The sequence below is a fragment of the Necator americanus genome, chromosome II (assembly GCF_031761385.1).
Source record: "Necator americanus strain Aroian chromosome II, whole genome shotgun sequence".
NCBI lineage: Eukaryota > Metazoa > Nematoda > Chromadorea > Rhabditida > Ancylostomatidae > Necator > Necator americanus.
The window spans coordinates 10,530,261-10,547,790 of NC_087372.1; the positions used below are offsets into that span (position 1 = coordinate 10,530,261).

Consider the following 17,530-nt stretch of genomic DNA (forward strand, 5'->3'; position numbering starts at 1 on the left):
GTTCAATCAAATTTTGACATGCGGCATATAAATATTGCCGACTCGTCAAAATTACGATTTTTCCCAGAAATTTCTCCAAGATTCGTATAGTATCACCAAATTCACGAGCACAAAACAATTTTACCGAGTTTGCAAGTACACCGCCTGGATAGGTCTGTTTTGTTTTTCATTTCTTTCCTTTTGTTTTTTAAAGTTTTTTCTTTTCTTTGACAAATGCGTTGACGACTTGCGTTGATCAGTTCTTAGTAGCACTTAGATGGTCAGCTAGTTTCCATTTAAAAAAAAACATAGGAGATGGTAGGATGGCATCAAATCAGCTCTGGTGGAACCAGGAAACATTTCCGTTTCCAAACTCCGTGAAATCACCGATGGAATAGATTTAGTCTCTGACGGCGCTCTTTCCGCTCATCGGAAAACTCGCCGGGATCGAAGTACCCGGAGATTCTTGACCGTAAACAATGTTATAGTGAGTTGATGGTGTTTGATTGTTGTGATCATTCGGATGGGTAGGGAGCAATGTCCATCACAATCTGTCGAAGATCACATCCCATCGAGTAAAAGCAACACTGAGATGAAGATCCTGCTTTTTCCCTGATTCCATCCACAACACTCAAAACCTCGTAGACATACAAAAACCTGTATTTGATTGTATTCTGCGGTACCGACCGTTTAAACTATGAACCTGCACTAAAGCCATTTCTTTACCAGCCAAGCGCAGCCAAACGTAGGTGCAAACCTTGCTCTCTTTATCACTTTGCTAAGTGTGGAGTGTTTGTTGTTTATCGACTCACTAACATTCACATGTGAATCGCCTGCCTATCGTTCAGTTGCTACCACTAACACTGTCGCCAGAACAAAGCATCGTTGAGGTGGAACCATCTACACGAGTAGATAATATTTGCAAATGTTTCAAATTCTATCCACACTTTTATAGGGATGTGAAAAAGTTATTGTTAACTAATTGTATACCTCTGGAAACTTTTGCACTTAGTGCCGTATGGTGCTGATTGACATTCTCATGTATATTTATCTCAAAGACCCAAGTACTCAGATTCTTACTTCTCAGAAAGTAAGAATCGAGCGCTTACATCATACATAAACATTGAGGTCTTGTCACGAAATCATTTGTACGTCGACACGCTGTCATAAAGACGAATTCCTAACCAATACTTAAAAAAAAACTCTATTCGAAGTGATTTTGAAGGAAACTGTGATAAAGGCAGAACAACGTTAGCCGTATGATTCCTCTGATTTTTTTTTTGTTTTTGAATTGAAAGGAAGCGATTTTTTATGACAACACGAGAAAATGCGGTTGCATGACCGCTTACGTGCGCATTGCCGCGCTGCTTGGGGAGCGGAGACCTAACAAGGTGTGCGTTGCGGTAGACGCGTCGCGGTCACCACTGCAGAGATACGTGCACGCAGCTGTATGCGTTACTGTTAATTTGATTAACTCGTTAACATTTCCAAATTACCTCCGCCGTATATTTCACTGCTGTACAAGATCAATTTTGAACTGATTTTCAAATACTACAGTTTAGAGCGAACAGACTGATGCCAGAAAAAAAGTGCAAACAAGCTAAGAAGTTGCTAGTTCTAGTTATTGCTGTCGACTAGCAGCAGCAATCGTATACAAAGGCATTCTTCACAAGCTGTGTAATTGTGGCGAACACGTAGGCGTGTGCGCGCTTGATCCGGTAACCTGATCTGAACATTTCAAAAGTGGGGACTAAGAAAAACAAACAAATAAAGTAGGAATGAGGGAACACTTTCAACTGCTGGGGAGGACTAAAACTGGTCGATAGAAACCCACGAGAAAAAAAAACACGGACACATAAATGTACGGCATGTAAGTGAGAAATCCAGACTTATTGCATCAGAAATAACGTGGCTATAAAACATCTTTTTTTTTTGCTCAAACAGGTTTTCCAGGTATGATTACGATTACAAGCGGCGCCCATCGATTTTATTCGTACACATATCACTCAAACACATAAAAACGGATACGGTAGATTCGTCGAATGTGGACACGCGACAGGCGGTGGCGTAACACTCAGATTGCGAACATTCATTCGCAAAAAGCAGTTTTTAAGTGCTTGTTGTGTTGTATAAAGAATTTTTGATGGGAAAGGTATATTTTTGCTCTTCTTTTATACATATGGTCTTCTATTCATGGAACATCCACACTAAACATTCCTATTCCTCTATCTTGCCAATCCAGTTCTTTTTCGTAATTTCTCATTCTCGTTGCCATTTCAGTTTGATTTTAAGACGCTTACTCAGCCTGTTTTTAGTGTCGAAATAACGAGAAGAAAAAAGAACTAATCAATGATAATTTTCAAAGTTTTTTTTTGTGCTACTGCGCCAATCTTCTCTTATCTCTTTTGTCTTCTACATGTAGCTGAAGCTTCAAAGAGCGAAGTCCACCATTTGTTGTTATGAAGAAAATGTGCTCCATTTATCATCTTCGTTTTGCAGGCAGTAGCAGCGACAGGGTACTCGTGCTTAAGTATGTGCGTATGTTTGTTTGTTCTCTTGAAAGCTGAAAACAAGGAATACCGGTTAGTTTTCAGAGGTACAAACGCGCATCGAACGAATTCCCGGCGCGATTCGGGTTCATTTTTTGGACGGCGTACACGATAACTATGCGAGGAAGTCGCAGCATAACAGCTGTTCGCTGATAAATGACACTTTTGTGATTACTCTGGATCTGAGGTAATAGTTGTTGGAGGCAAATATACCGATAAATGAGAGGCGCCGGCCCGGAACCGCTGTTTTCTAGTCGTTTTTCTAAGTAGCAATGAAACGTTTGTAAGTGTACATTTACATCGTACATACAGTTTACAGCCTAGGATGTGACAGAACAGGAGATCATTAAGATCATCCTGTGTGAGACACATTTCCTTCTCGACGAATTTGCTGCGTAACGGAAAAATTCGCTATGCTCACATTGAACATTCTTACTACATAACAGTAATTCCCTTTCTCCACTCCCCTTCCCCTTGCCCGTCCCTCACCCCAATCAATAATATACACCGTCCCACTCTTTTCTCTTCCGCTATCATTTTAGTGATTTCACGATTTTAGTGTCATATTATTTTGAATACTCATAGTAAAATGACAAGAAAATTGTAGAACCACTTAATTATTAGTAATTTTTTTTGTGAAACAATGACTGATGAAGAGAAAAACTGATGGATCGATATGCTTTGATTACTTGGATAAGGAACTGTGGGGATTGCTTGGAATTTTGTGATCATACAATTTTTTGAACTCTTTTTGAAAATGTCCAGTAAACATGTATAATACGTACCGAAAGCCTTAGATGAATGGAGAAGATGAGGCGAAGTTCTTAGGTTTGCGGTCAGAAATCTTAGATGGAATTTTTCCGAAAGTTCGTGAACAGTACAGGAACATATGCTGGCTTTATGATCTAGCAAATCGATTCACCATTGATCTTATCAATTAGCTTGTCAGCGTATCATTGAGACGTGGGAACAGCGCTTATTATTCATTTGATATAATTCTCTTGTAGACATACATATGTGGAGGCACTACAATTACGTGGACTTGCATTTTAAAGCACGTATTTTGTGATGTATCCTTTGTTTTTTTCGTAAAATATTTTTTTTTGGATGAAATCTATCAGAAACAGTAAAGATTTACGAGGACGTACATCACGTAAACTTCTTTTCCTTTACATGGCAATTTGTTGATTTTTCAACGACATGTTCCCTGTTATCGTGTGTGTTTAGCGCAAACTTTGCCCTATTTCCCCCTGCCTGTGTTTCTTAATCTTCCTTGTGACTAACGTAGCAAAAACTACACAGAGATTTCAGAGATGTCACGTGGCCACTTTTTTTTTAACTGTGTCCGAACCAAGACGCATTTAGATCGCCTTTTTTTCGAACGAGAGGTAGAACCACACCTTAGAAAAGAATTCATACTTGCAAAATCGATTACTATAGCGACTACTAGATAGCGAATTAGTCCTGCGTTCTCGCGCTGAAAATGATCTGCGTAAATCGTGATCTGCGTAAATGTGCAGCAACGCTGTGATACATCAAAACTCCTAGGATTGTTTGCAGCAGCTCGGACGGGGGAAGCCGTAGTTGTGCAAAATTGCGTCGCTGCATACACAACAAAGATGGATCATAACGAACGCTCACTGTATTCTAAGAAATGCGGACTTTGTCCTCATCCTTCATAATTGCACGAAAAAAAACCCCGGTCATATCGTCAGCTGGAGTGTGTGGTCTGCATTTTGAGTTTTTTCGCAGGTTTTTTTTTACTGAATATTAGTGAGTGAATATGGCGGCGGCTGAGTACAGCACTTCTCTTACGTGACATGTTGGATTTCCTGTTGTCCTCGATAAAAGACATGGACGTTCTATGAAACGCGGTCGTGACTGCCGTCAGATTACGAACGGTACTTTTTCTTGCTCCTCATTACACTAGACCACGTGGCAGCTGCTGCTTCAACGTAATGTGCCGTAGCCGTACTGTTTCCCATGTGGAGGGTAAGGGATTTTCTAGATGAGAAACATAATGGTACATGTGGCCCTATGACCCTACCCACTCCAATGATCTCTGAACACGGTCCAAACAGAGCTTAAACGACCTGATCACTTTCGAAATGTCGACACTCTCAGCTCAGGCCAACTGCAGGCGATCATAACTAATATGTGCTAGGCCATGTTTTGAATTCACAAGTAATGCATAGAAAAAAAGGCATTTCAGAGCTTGATCGTTAATAAATAGTAGTTTTTCTGCCCCACCTATGTATGTCTGGAAGGAAAGTGTTTTGATACGTCAAAATTTGCTGGAAATACAGTTTTTGTCGTGTTGCTAGCTCCACTCGAACTGCGGCGATTGTTTGAGGTAGCGAGGGACCCACTTTGATCGCAGCTTCTCAGGTAACGGCACCAACCTTCAGGTCATTTTGAGTGTGATCTACCTCAGAAGGAGGAAGGCGAGTGGAATGGGGAAGGAAATAATTTATTTAATTCAATACGTTTATTTTCTATCTTTCCTTTCTTTCTTTTTTCTCTAAGCATTCCTAAGCACAATGGAACACCTTCACTTATGGATCCACCCAATTCCAGGCATGGTAACCGTGCTGGTCAGGATATTTAGTCTGTAGTAGCTGTAGTTGTTTGACAAAAGCTATCTAATTTATTGTGAACTTCCAGTGCAAAGTCCCGCCACATAGCATTACGATCACACGACATTACGAACTGCATCATTGATCTGCTGGAAAAAAAGGAGAAGGAATGACAGAGACGATGAAAGAACAGCTCACGATAAATGAATAGCACAAACCTTCGTATCATCATTTTAGTCGTTTTATGGGGCGAACATTGGATGGGTGTAGTGTAGCGGTTACAAGTTCCTCTTCCTGCAGGAGCGATCGGAGGTTCGAATCCGCCCTAGCCCTCACCAAGCCTCGATTTACTCCGGGGTCGATAGATTGGTACCAAACTTGTTTGGGAGGATAAAAACACTGACTTGACACATCGGCTAGCCCCGCAATTCATTGTCCAGGCCAGTTACACGTTCGTAAACCTCAAACGATTCTGAATTGAAGTGAACGTGAGGGCGCATTCCAAACGCCAGAACGATGATTAACGCCAGAAGCTTTATCCTTTATCCTTTATGGGCATTTGATGTTACTGGAAAATATCGGAGAATCCAACCGAAATTCAATGGTGGCAAGCTTCTACTCCCGTTGTAGATTCTATAACCACAGGACCTACGTAATGTCTAGATGTCCTAGTGTTCTCTGCACACTTCACGTTGTCTCTACAAGTTCGTCGCTGTGTTGACGACACACTGCACCCGAAAGACCAACAATGAACGACGATCAAGGGGGGACGAACGGTGTTCATTCGTCGATCATCGATCATACCAACCAGCAGCAGCGGCAGCAACAGCAGCAGTGTTCGGAGATCGCTGTGATCTGTGCAGATGAGGGGTATCCATTAGTGTTGTCCCAGCTACGGTGGTGGGGGTTTCCACGAAATCATTAACCTGTCTGGGTTGCTATAAATCTACAGTCTCTAAGAGTCTAGGTAACATCTAAGAGTACTGTAGTAGAGAAGGCAGAGAACGAGCTTGGGAATTTACATTTGTTTAGGTACTCCATTTCCGCATACAAAGGATTTTTTCCCTGATCCTCCACTCCGATTTCAATTTTTGATCACTGCGATTTTGCAGTTAACCCTCCCTTTTTTCGCTATAGGCTAGTGTTTCACAAACATCCTCAATTTCCTGCCTACAATCTACCTACACCATGAATAACCACTACAGTGGCCGGTCGCATATTTCCGCTTCTTATTGTTTACAATAACACTATGCGATCGACTAATGCATGTGAATCGCATGTATGTTTAGGAGGTGATACTCCTGAAGATAAAAAATATGGTTGCGTGTGAACTGATGTTTTCAGAGAATGCAGAAATTTCTTAATGTTCCAAAAAAGGCGTTAACTAACATTTTGTCTTCTTGTTGCAATATCCAAAATGAAAACGCCTGGCTAGTTTAGGAATAGGAAATTTGTTTCGGAGTGAGTTCTGAGTAACGTGAATGAAAATGAAGACTTCTTCAAATTATACTTAAATATCCCATTTACTTGTTTATTTTCATCACCTTCTAGAATATTCTTTGATATTCGAATTCCACTAACAATTCCTTCGTCCGTTACAATTCCTCTTTCCCAACGATAACCCTATCGGTAGGATCTTCACTCCTCATTACTTTCTCGCTGTAGGATGTGGAATTCGAAGGGAAATTGTACAAAACATCTTTTGTACTAAACAAACTATTGGTGAAAATACCAAATTAGTGTTCGTTGGAGGTTAAAGTTGAAGTGCCAGCTGTAATTTTGGTATTCGAGTGTTTGTTCATATATTTGTTCAAATCTTCGAGCTCTTTCATTTATTTATACTTGTAAATAAAACGGAAAACGATGGTATCTGCTCAAACGGTGAAGTTTTGGTGCAAATTCTAACTAAAATTAGAGTTTTTCTGTTCGACCTCATTGAACCATTTCATTCAAATTATTAAAACAAAAACCGTTGAGAAAATCTTTATTTATTACCTTATAAGAGTTGTTCTGTAGTGAAAACTACAGTAAATATATAATATTCAATCATAATCCGTTTCTTTTCTTATTTTTCAATCAGCAACAAAAAAACCTGCAGTAATCAGCCGATTGCTGAACGAAGAATCCTTCTTGGGTTCCGTACTTCGTAGATTTGTAAATTTGAATGGAAGTTTCAACTAGACTTCTGACCATCTAAAGAGAACTGGAGATTTTTCTTCACTTCGCTTGAAATATCAAACTGGAAAGTGATCTCAGAGAAAGTTAAAAGAACTCGAACTTTTCGAGTTTCCAATGTACCTCAATTGTGAAGGGTACTCCCTGTTTACCTTTGTCTTCCGAAGCCTTATCGGGCACCCACCTATTCCCACCAAGAACTGGTACGGTATCTGTTAAGTGCATGGACGTGTTTTTCGGAGAAGTCAAGGTTATCGCCGAAAAAAGTGCGCTTCGAAGGGATCGCCCACAACGCCAGATAATTTCTCTCCTTTCTGAAGGTCTAAAGGTGGTGTTTCCCAGGATCGTAGAATTTTTCGAAGATGGTGGAACTTTATGACAGTTTCGTGGGAAATTACAATACTCACCTCCGTATTTCAGAACTTCTACGAAATCACAACTTTACTCTTCATTAGAATCTAGCAACAATCTTCGACAAAGATCACATCTGATGCGACTATTCACGTGCACAGCGTATGAAGTCGCGACCGAGCCAACAGCAAACCCAGCGGCGGCCCCTCATATATTATTGCGTGTCGTACCCTCAATGTTATCCTCCTCCAGATATTCTGGCAGGCGTTCGATCCTCATTTTGTGGATAAATTGACCAGGAAGGGGTTATCTCATGAAATTACTACAGCAATCTATGGTTTGTCGTTAACTAAAGAAGGTTAGGATAAAACTTTCGGGACCTGATTAAACTAAGCAGTCGTGCCCTTTAAGGAAAACGAACATTCGTTGGTGATAGAGTTTCAAGGGAATACATAATTAAGCAACGAATAACTTCTTAAACGTTGCTACGCTACACGTACTCTTTATTTGATGGTTTTGCCAGCACCTACTACATAGATTCACCAAAAATTAACTATTATTCATATTAACTATTATTCATAATCTTTTCCTCGTTTAGAGGAATATTAAGCCATACGATGCTGAGATATTTTTTTTGGTGTTGCATTTTCGTATTTCGCCTTTTCATATCTGTTTTAAGCGTACATTGTACTTCACCTCTATATTTTTTGTTTGTTTTTCCCAAAAATAAAAACAACAGGGAAGTGTTGTGTAGTCTACTGATGTAGCAAATTATTATTGAGTTCCTTTGAAACAATGAAAGTTCTCGAATCTATGTGAAATTTATTTTTTTTTCGAAAGGGGAAATGAATCTGCCGGGAAAAAACCCTACGTTTTTCCTTTTCTTAATGTTCACCTTTAGAAAAAATCTTTTCGAAACTGAAGAATTTGTCCTGAAGAAAAAAATGAGAAACAGGTTAGTGTAGCGAGAAGTGGAAAAAATCTGTACGACCATTCGTACCAAAGTGCGCGGCGAACAGGATTTTACGGCCGTCGAGCGTTTGTTCAAAGAACACGCGTAGGACAAAGTGCACTCGCTCGATGAAATAGATCTCTGTCGTATCAGCACATGGAATGGCTCAAATGACAGATTAGTGTGCTGATAATTGTTACCGTAGAGTTTAATCATCAACGGCGGTGCTGCTTCGAAACTCCTCTGTTATGGATACTGTTGGTATTCTATCGAAATCTCTTGTTCCAAGAACAATTGAATTGATAGTTTTGCTGGCATTTTCCATTGTGTTTTTGATTTCCTCCGTTCTTTTGTCGATATTTTCCGAATAAATCAAGGAACCCCCAGCACAACGACAACATCTTGCTGGAATTCGAGGTTATACGATTGCAAACGATACATTTTGCACGTAGTGATCGCGCGTACTCCAGAGCGGAACCAACTCTGCGCCTCTCCACTTTCTACACTATCATCGATGAAATGTGCAATTCACATGTAGTTTGAGTACGGTAGCACCCGAGGTGTAACGGCTAGTGGAACAAAGAACGAGATTCGTCACGGAAACAGCAATCGGAAAGAGAAGCACAGGGACACTATAGAGTGGAATTTCAGTAATTCTCCGAAATATGGGTCCACTATGACTTTTCTTCCCTTTTCTCAGAGGATATAATAAATCAACACATTATGCGATAGAGGAAATTCCACATCATCTCTGTTGATAAAAGAAAATACTTCTGTGGTTGCAAACCTGCTCGTCGCCTCCAGGGAATAAATTTCATCATAGTTATCGCACGCAAAATATCATTTTCTTAGCGATTGGCTTCTGGGATTTTAAGGAAAATTTATAGATCCACAGGAAAAGCCCTGTAGATCAATATATGCACAGCTCCGAAACAGCCAAATAGATTATAAAAGTTTGCATGGCTTTAGTAAATCGTAAGGACCTTTTATGACAGCATTAGGTTTTAATGTTGATGCATTACCCATCTAACACTTGTTTTATGCGAATTTTCAAGTATTTCTTCGCTTTTCTCGAGGACGAATCTTTCCGTAGCAGCTTCTACTCAGGTGATTTACGTAGTGATTTCACCTCCTTTAGTAGTTGATCAAATGACCACAGGGAACCAGTGAATGCTTGAAAACTTTTATGATTCAATAGAAGTGATCTTACTTCGATTTCTATACACTGCTCGCTTCTTTTTGTTTCTGACGAGAGTTACAGTATTGTACTTTTCGAAAGAGGAGAGTTTTACCTAGACAAGAAAGAACAATAATGATTGTGAACAAAGAAAGAGACTTAGTGGAACGGACTCGAGTCAACGCCGTAAAGGATTAATCGGATAGTCTGGAGAATATTTTCATTTACAGATCTTTGTTAAAGTGTAACTATTCTATTATCAATTATTACTACTACTATTATAATTTTTATTTGCAGGCAAAGTGCTACATAGTATTCTTCATATGTAGTATTCTCACATGGTCGCACGTTGTCTTTTTTGATAAATATCCGTACCAAACCTTTTCTGGATGGGAGTGCAAGTCTTTCAATCAACTTGAAATAGATTGCTTCTCCAAAATCTAAAAATTTTAGGACTCTCAAATATAAATGAGAGGTTTGAGGAAGCATTGAGGGAGAGGGTACTGCTGTCGCTGTATGTAGTTGAAAGAAGCGGGTGAAACCTCGACTGTTTTTTTTCCCCAACCTCTATACATTTCCTTCAGCGGGTGAAGTGCCTGCGCTTCAATCTCGGAAATGATACGAAAGTAAAATCCGCTACTGATATTGACACACTTTTCTCGCATTTTGTCCGCATCATTCTTGTATACATATCATCCAGGCGCAACGAACTCTTATACTGATTTGAAACTGCTGGTAAATTAGAAAACAGAAGGCATTTGTGAAGGTTCTTCAGAGTTCAAAATAACCCAGATCGATAGATCTCGTCTTCTGCAATCGACTGGTGTTCGTATCCAATGGTACAAAACAAAATCAATGAATCTAAAACAACGTGGATCAGAGATTGAAATTAGAACTAAGTTATTAGTTAGAACAAAGAATTCTCACGGCTACTGTATTTAGAACCGAGTGAAGTTCTCTCAAGAAATTATGGTTGAGAATCTGAACTGCACACTCGCTCAGCGCACTTTGTACTTCCGCTGATACGTGTTGATGTATGAACAGCCGTACTCACACTCCCTTTGTCTGCCCCGCTGAACACAGCTCTTCCCGGTTCTTTTATCTGAATGTCATTAAACTGGTTGTAGTTTACACGTGCAAGGACAGTTTCAAGTTTAGCATGGTATGAAACAGGCGAAGCAGTCGTCCGGTAAAATTGCTAACAGCGCCGTTAGATATCGGTTTGATTCATATGATGGAGAATTTAAAGAAAAACATGAACAATTACACATACAAATTACACATTACAACAATAACAATAACAATTGCAGATGTTTGCAAGCAAATCGCTAGGGACTTTTTCAGTGGAAAAATGGAAAGAGTCGAGCGCGGGCACGAACTTCGTCAAATTTCAAGTACTTATCGGACAGTTCAAGAATTCATTCTCTATAACTCACATTGCTTTCGGGGATAAAGAGGTGAAGAGTTCTTGCTGACGTCTGTTCCAACAAACCTCATGTTCTTTCCTAGTTTTTGCACTTCAAGTACTAGATTCGAATAAAACGAGAGAATAAACACTACCTTGGGGGTAGTACGATAAAATGTAAAGTTATATATCGATCTGAGGCACTAAAAAAGTTGGAACGATCGAAACGTAGATGTAACTAGCTGCATATATTTAAGGACTCCTTTGAGAAGAAACAGGTAGAAGGCATCACGAATTTCATTAATACACAGAAACGTTTTATAATATATCACAATCAATCAGGCCTGGATCCGAAAAAGTCGTTCAGGGAATCTTCGGACATCGGACATTTTCGGACAGCGGACATCTTCGAAAAGGAAATTTCTTATGTGATCCTCTGCCTTATCATGCTGCTGTCTTAGTCACCGACTCTAAGATATCTGTGCAGGAGTAACTCTCACAGCTAATTATTTGTTCATATGTTCTTTTCTTTTCATACGGCTGCTGTTCACCATCAACATCGGCATTTGCGTAACGCCACTATTGTTTACCTACCGTACCACTTTGTCACTCGCGTCGCTCTCGGATACGATAATCTACATGATACATTGGCCAGGGTCAGTTGCCACGTGAAACGCACCAGCAGAGTTGAGTGAACGAAATAACTTGATTACTATTCCTAATATTAACACTAGAGCATCTTTTCCGCAAAAAGTAACAACATCTTTGCAAACGCCATACTATGGACACGTCTCTTGCGGTGAGTGCAGCAAGTGCTTGATATGAATCCAGTGAGTCCTATTTGAACATTTACGATAACTTGTAGGTGCTGGGGATGTAAGAATGGTGGTCTAACAAGGGCCTTGTCGCGTAACAAGGAGATGAGGGCAAAGTGTAATGATTGCAGGATGCGTTATACAGTCGTGGTGTTCTCTCCCCGCAGAAAAAAACATCATTGCTGCTGACGGATCAAATGAGCATGATTCACGTCACAATTTAGGGGGTCTGCGAAATTAACGACGACGGCGCGAAGAAAGTTCGGCTGTGTACGGATGGTGCATCAAAAAAGATGACGTCGACAATTTGCGTTACCTTGGCTACCTTTGGAGAATCCTCACTTATTAAACGCTTTCACGCTTTATTCGGAGAATACGACGCACGATAGTTTTGCCCATCTTCGCAGACATTTGTGTTCGCTTTAAATAAAAAGAATATTTTATTTTCAGGATTCATATAAAGAACAGAAAATTGTATGAATGTTCGAATACAGTGAAATAAATGGCTGCTCGCGTTCCTCCTCAAATCTCCTCAAACTCTCCTTTTTCGCAAAATTTCACGAAGTAGAAGCTACCGGCATTAGGTAATTGTCGGGAGTACAGGACCTTGCTGTTTTTGAGAATTTCTAATTAGAAAACGTGGGTTCAAATTTCATTGATCACATACACATACTGACATTCTTGCAAAAAAAAAAAACACGAGAGAATTACGAAAAGATAAAAAGATTGAGAGACTCGGAAATAACTACTCTCTCCCAACATCAGTAACCAAAACTCTGCAGAAAAAAAAACGAACTGAGAAGGTTATGGAAGATAACCAAACTCATGAATATTCAGTGACACGTCGTTAGGTGCCTCGTAAGGAAGTTCGATCGACAACGCCATTTTCCACGCAGTTCTGGTTTTTCTCTTGGTTTCAAAAAATGAGAAACCCACTGGTGCAGTTCTATAGGAATTTTAGAGGGAAGTGGATGTGATCGCACTCATAGCAGTGATCTGCACCTCAAAGTCTATCTATTCTTGGACAGATCTCAACCTTGTCAAATTTGTGGCACGGCCCTTTAAACGAGGTCCATCGTCTCGAAAGTCTTCTGAAAATTTTTCTTTCGAAAAGGCTTTAAAACAAGCTGAAGTTTTGATACTATGTAGTCAAAAAGCAACTTCGTGCTTCGTAAAAACAGAGACGCTCGAGGCCTCACTTTTTTCAAGGAGTTCAAGGATTTTCTGTGCACCTACAGAAACAGAAAAAGAAACAAAAAATACAAGTGGAATACAAATTTTTACAATTATTGTTAATTCTTCTTAATTATCACAATTTACAGATCTAAAGTAGATTTTGGTTTTTCTCTTGGTTTCAACAAATGAGAAACCCACTGGTGGTGCACTTGACCTGCTTATTCCGGCTTGTCAGCGATAGATTAGCATTTGTTCATCGATCAATCTCACGGATGCAATAGTCGACGTTCCAGGCGTCAGAGCTTCCAGGAAGTACGGAGACTACGGTATTTTACGCTGGTGCATGTGATGAGCACGTGAACTGTAAGGCTGATGCAATCGAATTGCGGATTTCCAGGTGGTTTTCCTGTTATTTCAGGATGCTTTTTCTTCTTAGAGCATGCTGCTCTGCTCAAACTCAGAATAAATAATAAAGATGAGATAAACATGTATGTCGAAAAATCTCGTGATCGAGGTATCCAACTGTAAATTTAAAAAAGAAGATCTTCTCCTCTCTTCATTTCAACTTTCGCAAATTTCTACAAGCTGAAGCTATTTTAGGTCTGATACGAATAATATTTTTTATTCCATGTCTTCAAGTACAACACTAAAAAGGTCGCTTATTTACTACGTGAGATCGTAGGACCAAAACTATCAAAACTAAATTTTACAAAGCACCTAATTCTTTGGCTTGTGCATGAAATGAACCCAGTACAAACTGAGAGAAAAGCTATCAGCTCTAGTTTATCAATTTTTTAAACAGATTTCCATTATACAAAATAGAACTTTGTCCTCGAAGCTACGTGATCCAGTCCTTAAGTGGATGCTTTCATGAAGGTCGCCGTTGTTTCTTGAACAGACACCAATGACGTTGTAGTCTCTTATAGAGTGGATTCGTTGCTGAATCCTTATTCACTGTGACGCTTGGAGCTGAGAAAAGAAGTTGACTGAGCAGTAATATTTGAGCTGCTCCTTTCCTCTCCTCTGCAAAACATGGCACGAAAAGGAATAGACTGCATGTTTTGGTACATGTAGCGCCCTATAAACAGGAGGGAGCAAGTCATGTGAAACCCAGCTGACGTCAATGTCGCGTAGGCAGTGCACTTTAACCCTACATCCGCAAGATCAGCATGCGTAAAACACACACACGCAGCAAACAAATTTTGTGTTTACTATTAGGTTGGTGCAAAAAAAAATGCAGGTTTTTTTTGTTTTATTAGTTTCAACACTATTTTTTCTATAAACCAAGGTTTTTTTACGAGGTGTTATATATTGTTGGAAAGCTTATTATATGAGTTTTCTAAATATGTATATGGAATTTAATTCAAGTTGCTTATTATAAAATAATTTGGTTTTTATTTTCAGTCGTCTAATCGCAATTTCCGTCAAATTTACTTCTACGAGTTCAAACTGGGCCGGACTGCTGCTAAAACCGCTCGAAATATCAACGAAGTATGAGGCGAGAGAAGTATCAACGAATGCACAGTACAACGTTGGTTCCAAAAGTTTCGTGCCGGCAACACCAGCCTCGAAGACGAACCACATGGCAGCCGTTCACCAATACTTGATAACGACGTATTGAAGGCGACAGTCGAAGCTGATCGACGCCAGTCGAAGCTGATCCACGATCCAAACAAGCTGGTATGACCAAGAAGCTTGACAGGTGGGTTCCACATGAATTGACCGAAAGTCAGAAAAATCGCCGTTTTCAGATAGGTTTTGAGGTCGGCCCATCTTTTGCGCAATGAAAACGATCTATTTCTCTAACGGATTGTGAATTACGAAGAGAAATGGATACTTTATGATAACAGGCGACGATCTGCTCAGTGGCTGGACCAAAAAGAAGCTCCACGACATCATCCAAAGTCGAAAACTCACCAAAAGAAGATTATGGTTACGGTTTGGTGGTCTGCAGCGGGTATGATCCACTATACCTTTCTGAACCCGGGTGAAACAATTACAGCAGAAAAGTACTGCCAGCAAATCGATGAAATGCACCAGAAGCTGCGAAGTTTATGATCAATAGAAAAAGAGTAATCCTACTTCATAACAACGCTAGACCTCACGTCTCATTGATCACACGGCAAAAGCTGCATGAGTTGAACTATGAAACTCTGGATCATCCACCATACTCGCCAGACCGTTCGCCTACTGACTTTCACTTTTTCAAGCACCTTCATAAATTCTTGCGGGAGAAACACTTCAGAAACCAAGGCGATGCAGAAACTGCCTTCGATGAGTTCATCGCTTCCAGAACCCCCCAAATAAATTTTGTTAGATCTGAATTGTATTAATTTAGATTGTAGATAGAAAAACCTGCATTTCTTTTGCGCCAACCTAATACACAGTAAGCTAGCCAAAGAACGCATTGTGTAGAATTTGCAACGCCAGTGAGTTCATTAGAGAACGCGTTGTTGATTTTCGGATTTACCATGTGAACGATCAAATAAAAACTTAGAAGGAAAGTATATAACTATGACTTTCGTAATATGGACAAAAATAAAATTATCAGTAAGTTGACGTTGACGCTGCATATTTTATGTGCTGCTAGTGGAGAAGCGGAATGCTGGCAACAGTAGCCAAATTTTTAGTTGATAAATAAAGTACACAAAAGACAAAAGACAAAGACAAGACAAAATGATGAAGAAAATGGACGAAATCTTCTGAAGAATTCAAATTTTATACTTTGTGAAATGTTCTGTACTGCAATTAGAGCGCAGTTATCGCTTCAGCGCAGTTTTCTAATTGTTTTACCGTTGTACTCGTTATACATTTACTGCAGCTCGTTTCTGATACATTATAACACTACTTGGTTATGGCAGTGGAGAGTTTCCGACGAGGGTCTCTGGAATTCATCGACTGTCTCCTCAGCAGGAGTTGGTTGTCGATGAATGGGCCAATCATAAGATCTCCGTACCACTTTTTTCACTTGAGCAAGCGCAACTCCCTGCTCTTCAAAGCTAGGAGGTAGTTTTACATAGATCAGCGGTGATCTCAGTGAGTGAAGTATTGCAGTACAGGGATTTCTATGACGAGTTTTGTCTTTTCTAGAATTTTTTGAAAGCACTACGATTGTTTGTACTTTAGAAAGTCATTCCAGTGGTTGCGTTGTCTCTGTCTAAATTGCTTTTCTAGGTTCTCCTCCTGAGCACTAACAACCTCAAGCACCTTCCTGATTCGTCCTCCGAGCAATACAAGAGCAAAGTTGTGAATTGGGTCGTCGTCACTCTTTCTGAGTATTTCAATCCGGTGAATGTTTTTTTAAAGGTTGTCTCCTCCTTAAAAAGAATTGGAAGGTTGTTTTCGAATCGTCGTATTTTTTAGTTCAGAGAACAGCAGAAAGTTCGGTCTCGTCTAACTTCATAATAATTCTTCCTTCGAAAAGAAAACTCCTAGCCTTAGCTTCACAAGCCGTTTCATCAATTGAATAACACACAATGAAGGTGAAGTACGATCATAATCGCACAAAGTGAACTCCTACAGTTTTGCAAAACAATGTTCATTATGCGATAATCAGCTAAGCGACAGCTACTGCTCCCCTTTAAAACTTTGTGATGATCTACATTCTGTCACTATTATATTGTGAGCTAGCTTGTTCTGGTTGTTTACCAATGAAAAAAGCAAGAAATCAAAGTATAAATGGTACCGGTTTTCTCCCCATCTTCGAAGTTTCGTAGTTCTATATCACTTTGAAAGCGGAAAACTACTAAAAGAAGAATTTCCGACTATTTTAAAAAAAGGTCATAAATATGGTTTCACAGATACTTAACTGTTCAGAAAAATTCTTCCAAAAGTGATGTAGAAAAATTCCACCTTCGTTGCCAGTCCTGCATCGTTGAACTGCGTGGTTATAAAAACGGTGGGGACGGTCGAGTGATTTCTAATCATTAAGATACTGCGCCACCAAGACAAGATGTTGACGTAGCTAATTCTAAGCCAATTCTCGATAAATGACCATGTACGGTTACGGATCAGACAATACTTTAAGGATTAACGTTGAGATGCCAAGTTTTTTCCAGTGCCATTTTTCTTCTGCGCATTTAGTACTTCATAGTCACCATGGGTTGCAGATCAATTTCATCGGATATGAATAAAAAGGAAGAGTGCATAGCTGAGAGCAACGTGTTGGCTCCGTATGAACACCTTTGCGGGTTTTGATCTACGAGATTTCTAGCGGATGTCTGCGTGGTGGAATCGCTGGCTACATCACAGCAACGCGGCGACTTAGGTAGACACAACGATTTGGAGTTTTTTGGTTTTTGTTTGCGGGTGTAATATCTTAAGCTAGTGAGTTCAGCACAGACGTAGTGGGTCATCGCCGAGAGATCGTCCCGAC

The 17,530-nt window shown here is 39.8% G+C and overlaps 2 protein-coding genes across 3 annotated transcripts; one reads left to right on the top strand and one right to left on the bottom strand.

The window, feature by feature from the left end:
• Nucleotides 1–1,316: 1,316 nt before the first annotated feature.
• Nucleotides 1,317–14,776, top strand: RB195_017415 (uncharacterized protein; the record flags this gene model as incomplete). 2 transcript variants are annotated; one of them, XM_064184409.1, is made up of 6 exons in its annotated part: nt 1,317–1,370; nt 2,479–2,509; nt 2,574–2,715; nt 7,700–7,856; nt 13,449–13,552; nt 14,560–14,776. In XM_064184409.1, 6 exons carry the CDS (start codon nt 1,317–1,319, stop codon nt 14,774–14,776), a joined length of 705 nt encoding a protein of 234 aa, XP_064040289.1. The 2 variants fall into 2 exon arrangements, with proteins under 2 accessions (XP_064040289.1, XP_064040290.1); XM_064184408.1 differs by lacking the exons at nt 7,700–7,856; nt 13,449–13,552; nt 14,560–14,776 and adding an exon at nt 5,193–5,277.
• On the bottom strand, nt 10,538–14,739 carry RB195_017416 (uncharacterized protein; the record flags this gene model as incomplete). Its single annotated transcript, XM_064184410.1, has 4 exons — nt 10,538–10,620; nt 10,687–10,717; nt 10,814–10,861; nt 14,590–14,739. 4 exons carry the CDS (start codon nt 14,737–14,739, stop codon nt 10,538–10,540), a joined length of 312 nt encoding a protein of 103 aa, XP_064040291.1.
• Nucleotides 14,777–17,530: the final 2,754 nt, after the last annotated feature.